The sequence below is a fragment of the Magallana gigas genome, chromosome 6 (genome assembly GCF_963853765.1).
Source record: "Magallana gigas chromosome 6, xbMagGiga1.1, whole genome shotgun sequence".
Lineage (NCBI taxonomy): Eukaryota > Metazoa > Mollusca > Bivalvia > Ostreida > Ostreidae > Magallana > Magallana gigas.
Genome location: NC_088858.1, coordinates 44318460 through 44331936, shown reverse-complemented (window position 1 = coordinate 44331936; position 13477 = coordinate 44318460). Strand labels below are relative to the sequence as shown.

Below are 13477 nucleotides of genomic sequence, written 5' to 3'. Positions count from 1 at the left end.
AGGATATCAGATGATAAGGAAGTGTGATGCACAATTTTTTAAAATAATATTAGCTTTCAGTATGATGTATGGTTACCATCTAGCTTTCAAGAATGTAAAAAAATATGATGCATACATCATCTTTTATTTCATGGTCACAGAAAATTACATGCCTGTTAAATAGAATTTCTGTTAATTGTTATACATGAGACCTTGGCATTTAGAACAGAACAACAGAGCTTAAAAAATCATCATTTATGATAGAATAATATTCGTATTATTGAAGGTTGTTAGATGCAAGACACTGGTACACTGTACTTCCAACAGAACAACAAAACACAGAATAGCCATCTATGACGGAATCCCAATCAGATTTGTGGAACACTGGAAAATGTTATCCGATATACATGTATTAGAAACTGGTCAGTTAATGTAATCATTAATTTTGGCCACTGAAGTTGAAGAGCCTATGCTTGGCAGTCAGTCATGGACACAGCATGGATATAATGAGAATTCTATCATGGTTTCAAGGTTACTCGACTTTCAAAATGTTCATCATTTAGAAAAAGTTTTAATCTTTTTTTTTTAGAGATGACTTTGGTCTGTAGTATAATGGGGCTTAATAAGAGTACCGGTACACTGCCATCTTGCTTACAAAGCAGGTGCTCTATTTTGTCACCTCTGCTAATCCTCGAAATACAGTAACAGAAGAAAACTACTCATTTTATGACTCGCTTTTTATTTACATAATCATTTTTGTACTTTGGTTGGTAGGCAAAAGCTACAAAAATTGAATGCAGTTATGTACAGCCCAATGACAATGCCACTTGAATCAAATGAACGACTATATGGTCATGTGATCAACAGACAACAGTATAAATTGAACCACAGAGCTGATTCCGTTTTAAATAAATACTCATCTGTATATACAGCACTGAATCAGACCAGCATACTTCTAGGCTTCCAGAAACACATTCTTAGCAGATTTACTCCAAAACATTTATCACTGTTAACAAAATATCATTTGAAATAAATTATATTTCATAAAATAAAAAAAAAAAATTGAAAAAAAGATTTTTAAAATAATAAATTAATGGAATCTTTGATAATCTCTGATCAGTACTGCTTCCAAAACCAATAAAAGATGGGAAAGAAAATAAATAAATTTACAACTTATATCAAATTTTGTACTTCGAATTTTATTTTTGAATACAGAAGAACTAGAATATGACAGCTTCTGTTTCACATTCACCACATCCACACCAAACACATTTACTTCTCGTCAATACATATATATCCAGTCATTCATCAAATCTCACATAACATAGTATTTGTATGAATAAAAATGTACACATATTTTCAGTACTGACAACAATGTCATCAGTTGCTGAATCATTCAAGAAACATTTAAATATGGATGTAAATTGTATATAAAATCCTGTCTAGTATGAAACTGCCTGAAAATTGTGTAATAAAAATTTGGTTTCCCTAAATATAATAGTAAACACAAAAGTGGTACAGGAAATTTTTCTCCAAGTATTGATTTTGTTTAATATCTTAAAAGTTCTTTTCTATAAATGATTTTTATAGCATGCAAGTACATGTACAATTTCTATTCCATATAGCAACACTTTATTGACTATCAGTTTCTGTGTAATGCATAAAATACCTGGTAAATTGAAAATGAATACCTTATTTAAATACAATTATAAAATTGTGAAAATATCTAACCAATTCAGTAAAAAATTAAAAGAATAAAAGTAAGCAAAAATTGTTCCCTTTTAAAACATAAATTATTGAATGCCTTCATTTTTCTTAACAACCCATCTTCAAATAAAAAAATCCCCAAGATTTCATGTTGTTGAAATGACTGATGTTTTGTTAACTTAAAAAATTCCAAAGACAACCTATTTGGAAGTGAAATGCATTAGTCCGTATGACAACAATAAATATATGTGTACGAGAAGAGGTAGAAACATAAAATAATACAGGCATGTCTCTTATGATCAACACAATGTGTGCCCTTCATCTGCTGTAGGCTTAGTTTTAAATGAAGTTTTAAAAAGAATGTCTTTATTTTGTCTTGAACCATATCTGAACTCTGTGTTTCGATAGCATTATTCTAAAATAATTTAGAAATAGGAAGAATCACTTAAAACAATGAGAACAATTTAAATAAATAAAAAAAATTTGAATCTGGTGACTGATTACGTGTTCACAAAGTGCATTTAATTTCTAATGCATGGAATACCCCATTACACATCACCTTCTCTGTCCCTTAATTGCTTGGCAGTGATTGACCCCCCCCCCCCCCAACCACCTCTCCATTTTTTCATAGCAGTTTTTGATTGGCTAGAAGTTCAACAATCTGCCACCAATAATTGATGAGCAGCGAGAGAGGTTTGCAGATGAAGGACCGAGGTACGGACAAACCCAGAGAGAGCGAGAGGTTACTTCTACATAATAATGACAGATATAAATAGACATGATGTAATCACTCACTAATTTTGGTCTCCTTGTATATCTGCATGATTTCATGTAAGATATGTAACAATAAATGCCAGTAGGGAAAAAAATGTCAAAACGGGTCTGCATTAATTTCAAAGAATACATTTGAAAAACAAACAAAAAATTTCTTTACTCTTCCTAAGGTCATTAAAAACCATTCAACAAAGTATCATACACAATCTTTTTGTCTCTCCTGTTTTCAAAATGATTAACAACCAACCAGTGAATCACAAATGCCATATTAAATAATTTCATAAATATGCTTTTATTCGTTTGGACACATTTCGCCTCTTCTATCACACTGCTCTGTATACACTCAGTCAATATCAAAACCTTGAACTCCGCAATGTACATGTATGAGGTGGGCAGGACCTGTACTGAGAATAATGTGAAGGAATGTTGCTTAGTCCAAACCAGACCGTGTTCCTAACTGAAGGGGAGATGGTAGACCATCTCTTGTCTTGGATAGGAAACATCTGTGTAATGCAGCACACTTGGCACTAAATATACTAACATTGTTATGTAGAGATTTTCAACAAAAATCTTACAAGAAAAATTCTTTTCTAAATTGGCATAAAGGTAGGAAATTCTAGAAATTTAATATTAAATAATGCTTGAAATGCAAGATCAAATTAAAATCCGACTTCAAAATGAGCTCACATGAGTTTCTCTGCTAGATCACTGGATATCAAAAGAGATGCTATAAAACAAGGATAGATTCCGAGGGCAGCCTTAAGGTTTAATATTCGGTAGATTCTGCCTTCAATGATAAATAAAAGTCTACAAGGTGTTTTCTGTAAGTTATTTCGTCATTCAATTTCACTATTCAAGTACTGCACTACACAGAATTTTCCCTCTGAGCTTATCTATAAATATTTGTCATGTTTCATACATCACTAAACTATAAGTTTCACTATTCTATTTTTTGATTTTAAATATCAGAGATCTTACGGATAATAAAGTCAAAGGTCAACATCAACATTATTCTTATTTTTCTTAGTGCATGGTTACGACTAGAATGTATCATCTTTGCTTCTGTTGACAGCTGATAATAGGTTCATTTTACAACTGGACTAGTTTTCATATGGAGAAGAGGGGTGGGTATTGTTTATAAGATTCCGATGGACAGAAAATGACAGCTTACCACTAGTGTATATTATAAAACATGCTGAGTATCAATTACTAATATTCTAGTGTTGTTTTCGTGTCTTCAGTACTCTCTACTAATTATCAATGGTATTTATCTTAGTTTTGATCATTTGTATTCACGTATTTGTTAAAACCTTAAAACTGTAATGACACCATGATACACAGAGGATAAAGTTCAACCTTAATAGTAATGCTTTTTTAAAAATCTTATTTAAAAGAAAAAAAAGTCCATCTCAAAAGTAAACTATGCCTTATTGCTTGTCTATTCAAAGAGAAAAAGTCTCTCTTCAAGACAAAAAAGTAATAAATATATCTGCCTTATGTATATATTGTTGTTAAAAACCTATTGTCACATGAATAAACCTTTAACATTATACTAATTGGTAAAAATAAAATCAGTTCATAAAATTAATCTCAAAAAACATCAAAGATCTGTCATCAACATGGGACTGAGATATTCAACAGAGCTCAATGTAATCATACATTCAACATGTTTCAACCCACGCCCCATAGCATTCTCACCTGACAAAAAAAAAGAAAACCACAAAGTTGGAAAAACATGAATCCAACGTATTTCCTATTTTGACCAAGTCTGATGAGTTGACTACTGTCAACACACATGGAAAGAATTTTCATAAAACTGACAGTTCAGATGATGGAAAACAATGACATATGGTAAAAATGAGATCACAATAACATCTATCTTAAGACATGACTATGAAGGGGGGAAAGAAATGAGGAAAATATAACACTAGCATTTTGTCGTTTTTAAGTGATGCATGGCAATATGTCCGTTCGCAATATGGACGCCGTTCATTTGAGCGTAACTGCTACTGGAACTTTTTGAGCTGTCCTTGCTATCGTCACTTGAACCTATTGCACTGTAGGGATTGGAACAAGAACTGAACCGCTGATCCGGGTGAGAATCGGGGTTCGGCTCCTGCGTGAGAATGCAGTCACAAGGCTCGGTGCCATTCAGCATCAGCTTGTCCGCTTGTGAACGAGAATACAACACATTATTCACTTTATCAATCCTCAGCTCGGGGAACAACTCCCCGTTCTGATACGAATGCTGTGCTTCCTGATAGCCGGGAGGGTAGTAATCCTCCCCGAGGTCTATATCGTCATCAATATCTTGGTCTGGGAGCTCTGGGAGGTCCACGCCCCCCTCCGCCCCTTTCATGTCACATTCATCCTCATTTTGAATAAAAGGAGTTTTTGACTCGTCCATATCCTCATCACCCTCCTCAATGTACTCAAGCGAGTCTTGTTTATTTTCATCACTGAAAAAGTATGACTTGTTAGCGAACGATGGGTCCAGCTCTGGCACCAACTCCTCTAGAATCTCCTTGAAGGTTGGTCTTTGTTTTGGTCTGTAGCGCCAACATTTTTGCATTAACTCAAACCTGCAAGAAATATTCAGCATCGTTTAAATAGTTGAAAGAAAAGCAAAAAGCTGTTTTCTGCAAATAAGAGGATACCAAAATGATTCTATTTTCTTGCAATCAATTTGCCTCCTCGTTGCAAAGAACAGTGATAACCAAGACATCAATGCACTGAAATTTCCTGCACTGAATTGCTATCTATTTACAAAACGACTTTCTTTGACTTACAGTCTGTCTGGACAGTCCTCGGGTTTCTCCATGACCCGACCGTTTAACACGTATCTCAGGACCTCCTCATTGGACAGTCCCTGGTAGGGCTGGGCGGCTAGGGTAGCCATCTCCCACAACACCACACCATACGACCTAAAAATAAATCAAAGTTCAATCAGGTACAGTACACCAACTGACTAACTGATAAATGTACTTATCACCTACTTGTATTTGATTAGGGTGAAAATTATATAGATACATCGATTAGGGTGAAAAATTACCAATTCAGCAAAATAATACATAATCAATCAGTCATTAATCCTACGATGACTTATGTATACACGAGTACCTTTCAGTGAGACCTTTAATCACACCTAATCCAAACTTCAGATTTGGATCATTAACATTCTACTTTTCTTTTAAGTACTTGCGATAATTTGTCAATTCATAGTGAATATTTTCTAAACCCTGCATGCACTTATTATGCGCTTCACAACACACACATCCTGCTATCATCATAATATAAAAAGTTCTAAAAAAAAAATGATAGGGAATCACAGTGCATAGCACAATCACTTCACATATTGATGAATAATCCTATACAAAACCTTCCCTTTTTGCACCTGTTCAATCCTAGACATTCTTTAAATGAACACTTTTGCTTTCTACAATTAACGGTGGTTATTTCTAGAATTTTCTTCAAACAAACTTCATTTTTTTTATCTTTGTTATATCTAGACATTCACTGAACCCTCCCCCTTCTACACCGAGAAGTTTCTGTACATTTGCTATAGATCAGACATATGCGGAGACACAATACGTACCATACGTCTGACAGACTGGTGAATATACCGTCCTTCAGGGACTCAGGAGCCATCCATCTCACCGGTAACAACGCCTTACCTCCCTTTCTGTAGTAATCTGTCTCATATATGTCTCTTGTCATGCCAAAATCTGGAAGACGAAAAGACAACTCAATATTACACTCGGTTGTTTCCCATTCAACAAACTAGTGCATATTGATGACCCATTCAAACTTAGCTAAATCTTATCTTTAAAAAACTAATTTAAATATCAATATAAATTTCTTAATCATAAAAAGTTCATATGTATCCTAAACAAGGATTTTCTCACAGTCTACAAATACCCAAGATCACCAAACTTGGAATCTACAACAAACATTTTACTTCTGTTAATTATTCCACATTTTCAGGTAAACACATACCAGCAATTTTAACAGTAAGATCTTCAGCAACCATACAATTTCTTGCTGCTAAATCCCTGTGAACAAACTTTTTGTCGGCTAAATATGCCATGCCATCAGCTATTTCCCCTGCCATTTGAATAATTCTTTTAATGGTTGGAGGAGTTCGACTAATATGTTCCTGAAAACACAAGAAGAAAGATTTATAGAATTTGACACTTTCAGATCTTTTAAACAAAATGTAGATGTACTACAGTTACTTCAAAATTAGCCTTACCTTTATTCCAGCAAAAGTAGAATCAATGTCCTATGGAAGAAAAACAGAAATGTAACACAATCAAATAAAAAGTTTCAATATTTAAAAAAAAAAGCAAAATGTATACAATAAGAATTTTGAAAAGGAATGAATTCTTTTTTTAAGATGAAAAAATTTGAATTACTTTAATATACCGTTTGCCTAGTGCTACAACTTGTACGAAACGAATTACTGCAGTTTCAGAAATTCTCTATTGAAATTCAAAGTTTCAAGGCAACGTAAATGTTTTCAGATCATACTGCAATGAACATTTGATTTAATGGGTCAACACAATAAAATCCACCAAAATTGATGTTCAACAAATACTGATGACATCACATGATAACAATATTTAAACCCTGTTGACTATTTTTTTAAAGTGTCCTCCGACCCACTCACCTCTTCCACCGGTCGATGCATCCTGAGAAAGTTTTTGAGATCGCCTTTCTCCATCAGCTCCATAATGAGCAGAGCTGGCTGTCCATCGGAGACCACCCCTAACAACCGTACCACATGGTTACAGGAAAAGGCCCTAGTAACAGAAAACAGTCCCAACAATGAGACACAGTGCACTCTATGTGTCAAGGAATCTTACAACAATCTTACAACAACTCTCTATCAACATGCAGCTATCACAACAATCCTTGTTTTAGCTCTTAGATCTAAAGGAGTATATAATGGTCTTTTGGATGTCATGCATTATTTGATCAAACATTTCATATTTTTCTTGTGGCTTCACATTTTTGCAGTTAACTAGACTAAAATCATGATTATAATGGAACAACTTTTAAAACTACAACCACTACTATAGGATTTGCATTATTGAATAGTGGGCACTTACTTCATTCTGGATGCCTCACTAAGGAACTCCATTCTTTCTCTGTATGTTGCATGTTCATTTACAGTCTGAAAATTCATAATCAATCAATAATTACTGAAGTAAAATAAAATAATAAATCTTATCCAAAGAAACATTAACAGTTGAATTTTGAAAATTCCAGCGGTTTTTTGGGGGGTTACCTTGACTGCCACTTTTATCTCCCCTCCTTTACCATACAGGTCCCTAGCAACCCCTTCATACACCATACCAAATGACCCTTGACCTAGTTCACGGATGAGTTGAATCTTGTCACGCTCCACTTCCCACTCATCAGGATTGTAATCTGTAACCAATTTATGTGTATGTAATTCCAAGCATCAGAGCTCAAGGCTTAAAGCAGTAATAAAGTGCACTCTGATCACACCTGACTTATACTATCAGATCATTTCCTTCACTCTAGAGATTAACCCACTTAAAAAATAATGTTTTTTCAATATCCATATCATTTCCCATCACCTTTTATGTTCATCTTAATAGATCAAGAAATATGATTCACACTGAACATTTTCATTAAAAAAAAGTGTTTTTATTTGCTTTTTCTTTTTTATAAACAATATAATATCTCAATGAATACATTAAAGATTAATAAAACAGATCTCATACTCTTCTGGTGCATGCAAAAATATTTTATACATCTGATTTGTAATTTTTGTTTCAAACCCTAGTGACACTGATATCAATATCTTACGCTCGTAATCAGGGTTGATAGAGGTGAAGTCAGGTCTGTCAGGAATTTTCTTGAATCTGCTGCGGGCGATGAACCACACGCCGATGACCACAATGAGGATTAGGAGGAGGACCCCCGATACTGTGACAGCGATGATGGTCTCAGGTGGCCAATGGGCAGCTACAAACACAGAGCAGTCAGGAATATTTGTCTCGGAACAATGTGATCAACTAAGTCATTGAGAAATCAAGCTGCTTGCATTCATAACATTACCTCAATTAATTGTCAACAACCATCTCACACGTGGATATTTCATGAAAATTCCAAAAGAAATATCTCTTTTGCAGGCATTGTAAGACACAAACATTCATCTTCAATGGTGGCAAATAATAATTGTTTCCCGAATTTTTAAACAGTAATATGCAATGCTGTCATACTATTGTGTGTTGTTTTGTTGTTTGTAAGGATAAATGTTCTTCACGTTCACACTTACTGGTAATAATGTTCACACTTGTACGTTACTTGATTAAAGCTATTAATCTACTGTACTTATATCTAAATTTTTTGCAATTAGTAAAGAAAAACCTCATTTAAAGCAGCAATGCTGTCTTTCGGGGACATCTTCTGTTTTTCACTTACTGGTCGTTGGGGCAGACACAACAAAGTATCTGGGCTCCGTGTAGTTGGTTGTGAAGGCCAGGGAGATGGCCCGGATCTGTACGGAGTAGTTCCCTGGATCCAACTTCTGGAGTTTGTAGCCGCCTATCTTCTTGTACTTCAGATGAGGTACACACAGGGTATTCGGTTTCACCTGATATGGACATTAAAATAAGTCACAATATTTTATTTTTGTAAAAAGAATAAAACCTTTTATTAAGAGCAATAAAATAAATGTATTTTCATTCAAAGACTGTTTAAATGACTATTATATATATTGATTAACTAAATTTCAAGTATTTCAAGAAAATAGAGCTTCGTACATCTTTCATAACTTTGCTGTACTGGATATCGTAGCTTAAGATAAGACCATTCGGTTCCTTAGGTTCTTCCCAATACACGATCACCTCCCCTGTCTTGTTGCTCATTTTGTAAATTTTAATAGTTTTTGGATCAATGTTATCAGCATTTTCTGAAAAGAATAAATTTATCATAAAATTAAGCTCAATTGCTCAAATAATAAAAGAGTTTGCATTTCTTAGAATTACATGGCACTAGGACTATTTAACCATATTGGATAGAAAAAACAATAATGTGACAACAATTTTGCAAAAAAAGAAGTTATTCCATAATTTGAAAGATTGGATGTGCGTTTACTATTACTATTCTTGATAACTGGTCAACGTACTGTCAGGCAGGGTTCGACCTAGTGAAATAGCACGGATGCTGCACAGCTTCATTTTGGCTGGATCCCGCGGGTCTCGCTCCTGACATGCTATCACCTAAATAAGAAACCAAACGTCGGTTATGGTATTCCAGTACTTATCTGCAAATCATCATGATTGAAATCTTTGAAGGCGGTGAAAATTATACTAGCCGTACTGGTGAACGCCATTAAACCATTTTACAACAATTTTAAACTGAGTACATTGTATTGGCAGCAAAATTTTCTTCTACATGTATATATTTTTTTTAGCATCATAAGTGTTTAAAACATATCAACCATATTTTTCACTGTTGTACATACAAGTTACATGAAATCCCTGGGTCTCACCTCGATTCTGTAGTCCTGAAAGTGGCCCAGGTTACTGATAATGTAACTCATGTCGTTCTTCTGCACGGGCGTCTGTACTATGACTTTGTTGAAAGGGAGGTCTTTCTCTGTTTCATTGACAACATCGGTGTCGTTCTCTTCAGAATCACTCAAGTTGATCTTAAGTCCGTTCACAGCGGAGGCGTTGTACGGTAATGACGCCTCGCGACTGTACCTCCGCGCCCTTTGTCTCCGTAGCGTTGGGTTTGGCTTCAGCGGTAGATTGGTGGGAAGAGTGATATTGGAGAATTTGCGGCGATTCTTTTTAAACAGCGTCTCTGCTCTTTTGCTGTCCATTCTATAAGAAGAATCACCACACATTCTAACATAGACAGAACACTGATATCATCTTATAATAAACATTTCGATTGTCTTTATACTTAAAAAAGATCATTCATAGATGATTATAAGTTAAATTCACCACTTTTTATTTCATCATTGAACAAAGGGAAACATCTTTAACTTGTTGAGATATTATCATGTTTAAGCAAGATATTAATCATTTTTTAAATAAGATTATCATATATTAACTTTCTGTAAAGAAATCACACACAGAGAAAACTCTTGCATTAGGGTGAAGAGTGCTTCAACAAACTCAGGATTAATAATAATAATAATCGTGATTAATTGGTGCTGTAAATTAATTAAGAGATAGCAAGTCAAATTAAATTGTGTTCATCATGCATTTCAAGAATCTTGGAGGCTGCACTTTCTGTTGACGCAATGATAATAAACAAAGCATCACCCTTTGACTTTCATCTTTACAGATTCATATTTAATCCAACATATTTTTTAAAGATTAATAACACTTGATATCGTAAATGTAATGAAAGTGCAACAATCCAAAATTCTTCACATGCATATGGATAGTCAGATATATAACAGTAAAACAATATTCTAAATAAACATCATAAAGGCATAAATACTGTATATATAGTTCCATATAAGTGTAAATAGACACTACTAGGCTCTACATATAGAAATATATGGTCTCTGTACATACTCGATAGTTTAGGCCTCACAATAGCATATATATATTCAAGAACATGAACAACTGTAACTATATATATGCACAGTTCTGGAAGGAAGAGGGAGAGAAAGGGGGGACTGTAATAGGGGATACAGACATGCTGAAGAAGAAGAAGGAGTGAAAAGGCCTCAGTTCTGTCACCAAAGCTGGAAGAAAATTCCCAAATGAAATCTTTGGTAAAATGGGAGCAAGTGCTGCTGTCCAGCAAGTAATACATTCATGAACATGATTGAAGGATGAGTCTTTTTATTATCATAAATTTTTTTTCTGTTTGAGCCAGTGTCATATGGCTCAAAATCAATAACCTGCCATTCACATGAACGTCAAAATAACCTGGTAAGTATCAGCTAGGACAAAATCAAGATACATGATGATTGGTTGTTTATAAAAGAGAAGATATACAATGTGGCGGTGGGCAATGATGTTCTAATGTGTATCATCTACTGGTGAAATTTTTAGCATATCACACAATGAATACATTTCATGATCATAATTAATATGAAAGGTGTAAAAGCATAATATAATATAAAGTCCACTGGCATTGGACAATCAATACTGCAAGAAAAATAAAATAAAAAATCACTGGCTGCATTGCTAATACTTACTTATTTTTGATGAAAATGGTCTTTTTCACCAAATTTAGTTAAAATAAAAATGTATACATGGGTGCTTAAAGGTTACTACAGATCCTGAAGGGCATTGTGACTACCGTATATATATCTTGGAGAACGTGATCACCGCAGACCATAGATAATATGGAATCTTCTGGATAATGTGTCATATAAATCTGTTTGTATGGGTGAATTGCAATGCTTTTTTGGTTTCTTTTCTTTCTTTAAATAAAAAAATCTTGTTTCCCCCCTTTTTGAAATTGGTTAAATAAATTCATGCAAGCCAAATACCTAAAGTGCATTAGGTGTAAGCCATATTGCATGCATAAAAAATCATGCATGTCAGTTCAGAGGGAATTTATATCAAAGTGAAGAAGAGAAAAATTTGTCAAAATAGTTAAAAAGTGAAAAAAATTAAAATTTGTCTAAAAACCTTATGCCAAATGTGCACTTTTGAGCGCAAAATTTACTTCAAAATTTTCAATTTTTTTTTTAGAATATACAATACCAAGTGATGATTTATAAAAACAGTCTTAACCATTGCATAAAAATACACTGAAAGCGACTAAATTCATGGACAATATTGTGCCCTCTTTCTATAACAGCGAACAACATCAATAAATAAATAAGAAATGAAATGTAATTTTTTATCGAAATATGTCAGCAAATTTAATACATATTTATCTTGTCAGTTTTAGAAGGGTAATTTCAAGTAATTTGGGGAAGATCCATCTCGTCAAGTAGCAAAAATATACTGTAACGTTTGTATGCAAATCATGCAATTCTTGTGAAAAATAACAGGACTTCTGAGATTATGCAAGATGCACATAATTAGTGTTGTTGGCGATTATAGGCAGAGGTGCAAGTTTACACTAGCTACAAAAAATGGTTGGCCGACTCTTAAACTTTTGGTGGTATGTGGTCAAACTCACGATGTTGTGGGCAAATCTGTGGGTAAATCCGGCAACGGTTTGGGGGGACCGTAATCTGTCCTGAAGGAATTAAGCAATACAAGCCAAATGTGATTACTACAGAAAAAATTTGCTTGCGAAATATATACGTATATATATATACACAATCACAAGAAATCACTGCTCTTTAGGCTTCTTCAGTACTTTGATTAAGCACAACAAAGACAAAAAACAAAATTTACAAAAAAAAAGAAATTAAAAGAACTTGAAAACAAAAAACCAATTAGATGTATTGAAGTTATCATGAAATTAACCAAAATTAAAGAAAAAAAAAACCAACACGATCTAGAGATCATTGGTCAATACAGAAATTGATGATTATTTTCAGTTGTAGAAAGAAAAAAAAGATTTTAAAGGTTTTGAATATTCATTCAATTTCAATGAGTTTCATTCTAATGATATAATATTTTGAGGTTTAAGCGAGGATGGTTAAATGACAATGAGGGGAGCTAGGTCTGATGTACATATGTATACAGACACTGGTACAATCACTAACTAAGCAGTACAAACACTTCACAACACACGCATGATTGACACATACAATAATGAAATGTTAATATCATCTGCTAGAAGCAGAAGTCCCAATTACCAAGGCCTGCTTGCTAAGCACTTGGTTGCAGTACTTTCATGAATCACTTTCATGAATTCACATCACAAAATATTTTAGACCTTACATGTGTACAATAGCCTGTTCTTATGTTTTAACTTTGGTGCAAATATGGTAGTATTCATGTGTATGACATCAGGCGCCCCTCAAAAATTACTGAGCGAGCTCAGTAGATTAACAGATACATATATATTGCAAATAATTTAAAAACAAACTCAATTTTGCACTTTC

General features: G+C 33.9%; 1 protein-coding gene across 4 annotated transcripts in view; it reads right to left on the bottom strand.

The window, feature by feature from the left end:
• Nucleotides 1–697: 697 nt before the first annotated feature.
• LOC105348544 (insulin-like peptide receptor) overlaps nucleotides 698–13477 on the bottom strand; it is a 47911-nt gene continuing 35131 nt past the window's right edge. For 2 of the 4 annotated variants that reach the window (XM_011458019.4, XM_066087142.1), the window contains 14 exons: nucleotides 12601–12660; nucleotides 9989–10325; nucleotides 9623–9716; nucleotides 9258–9406; nucleotides 8917–9088; nucleotides 8299–8457; nucleotides 7751–7893; nucleotides 7572–7636; nucleotides 7130–7262; nucleotides 6713–6742; nucleotides 6457–6616; nucleotides 6056–6185; nucleotides 5250–5384; nucleotides 698–5042 (listed from right to left, as the gene is read on the bottom strand). In XM_011458019.4, the coding sequence (XP_011456321.3) occupies nucleotides 4388–5042; nucleotides 5250–5384; nucleotides 6056–6185; nucleotides 6457–6616; nucleotides 6713–6742; nucleotides 7130–7262; nucleotides 7572–7636; nucleotides 7751–7893; nucleotides 8299–8457; nucleotides 8917–9088; nucleotides 9258–9406; nucleotides 9623–9716; nucleotides 9989–10325; nucleotides 12601–12660 (2422 nt within the window). In that variant the 3' untranslated portion in view covers nucleotides 698–4387. The remainder of the gene's footprint in view (nucleotides 5043–5249; nucleotides 5385–6055; nucleotides 6186–6456; nucleotides 6617–6712; nucleotides 6743–7129; nucleotides 7263–7571; nucleotides 7637–7750; nucleotides 7894–8298; nucleotides 8458–8916; nucleotides 9089–9257; nucleotides 9407–9622; nucleotides 9717–9988; nucleotides 10326–12600; nucleotides 12661–13477) is intronic. The other 2 variants (XM_066087143.1, XM_066087144.1) reach the window with 1 other exon arrangement.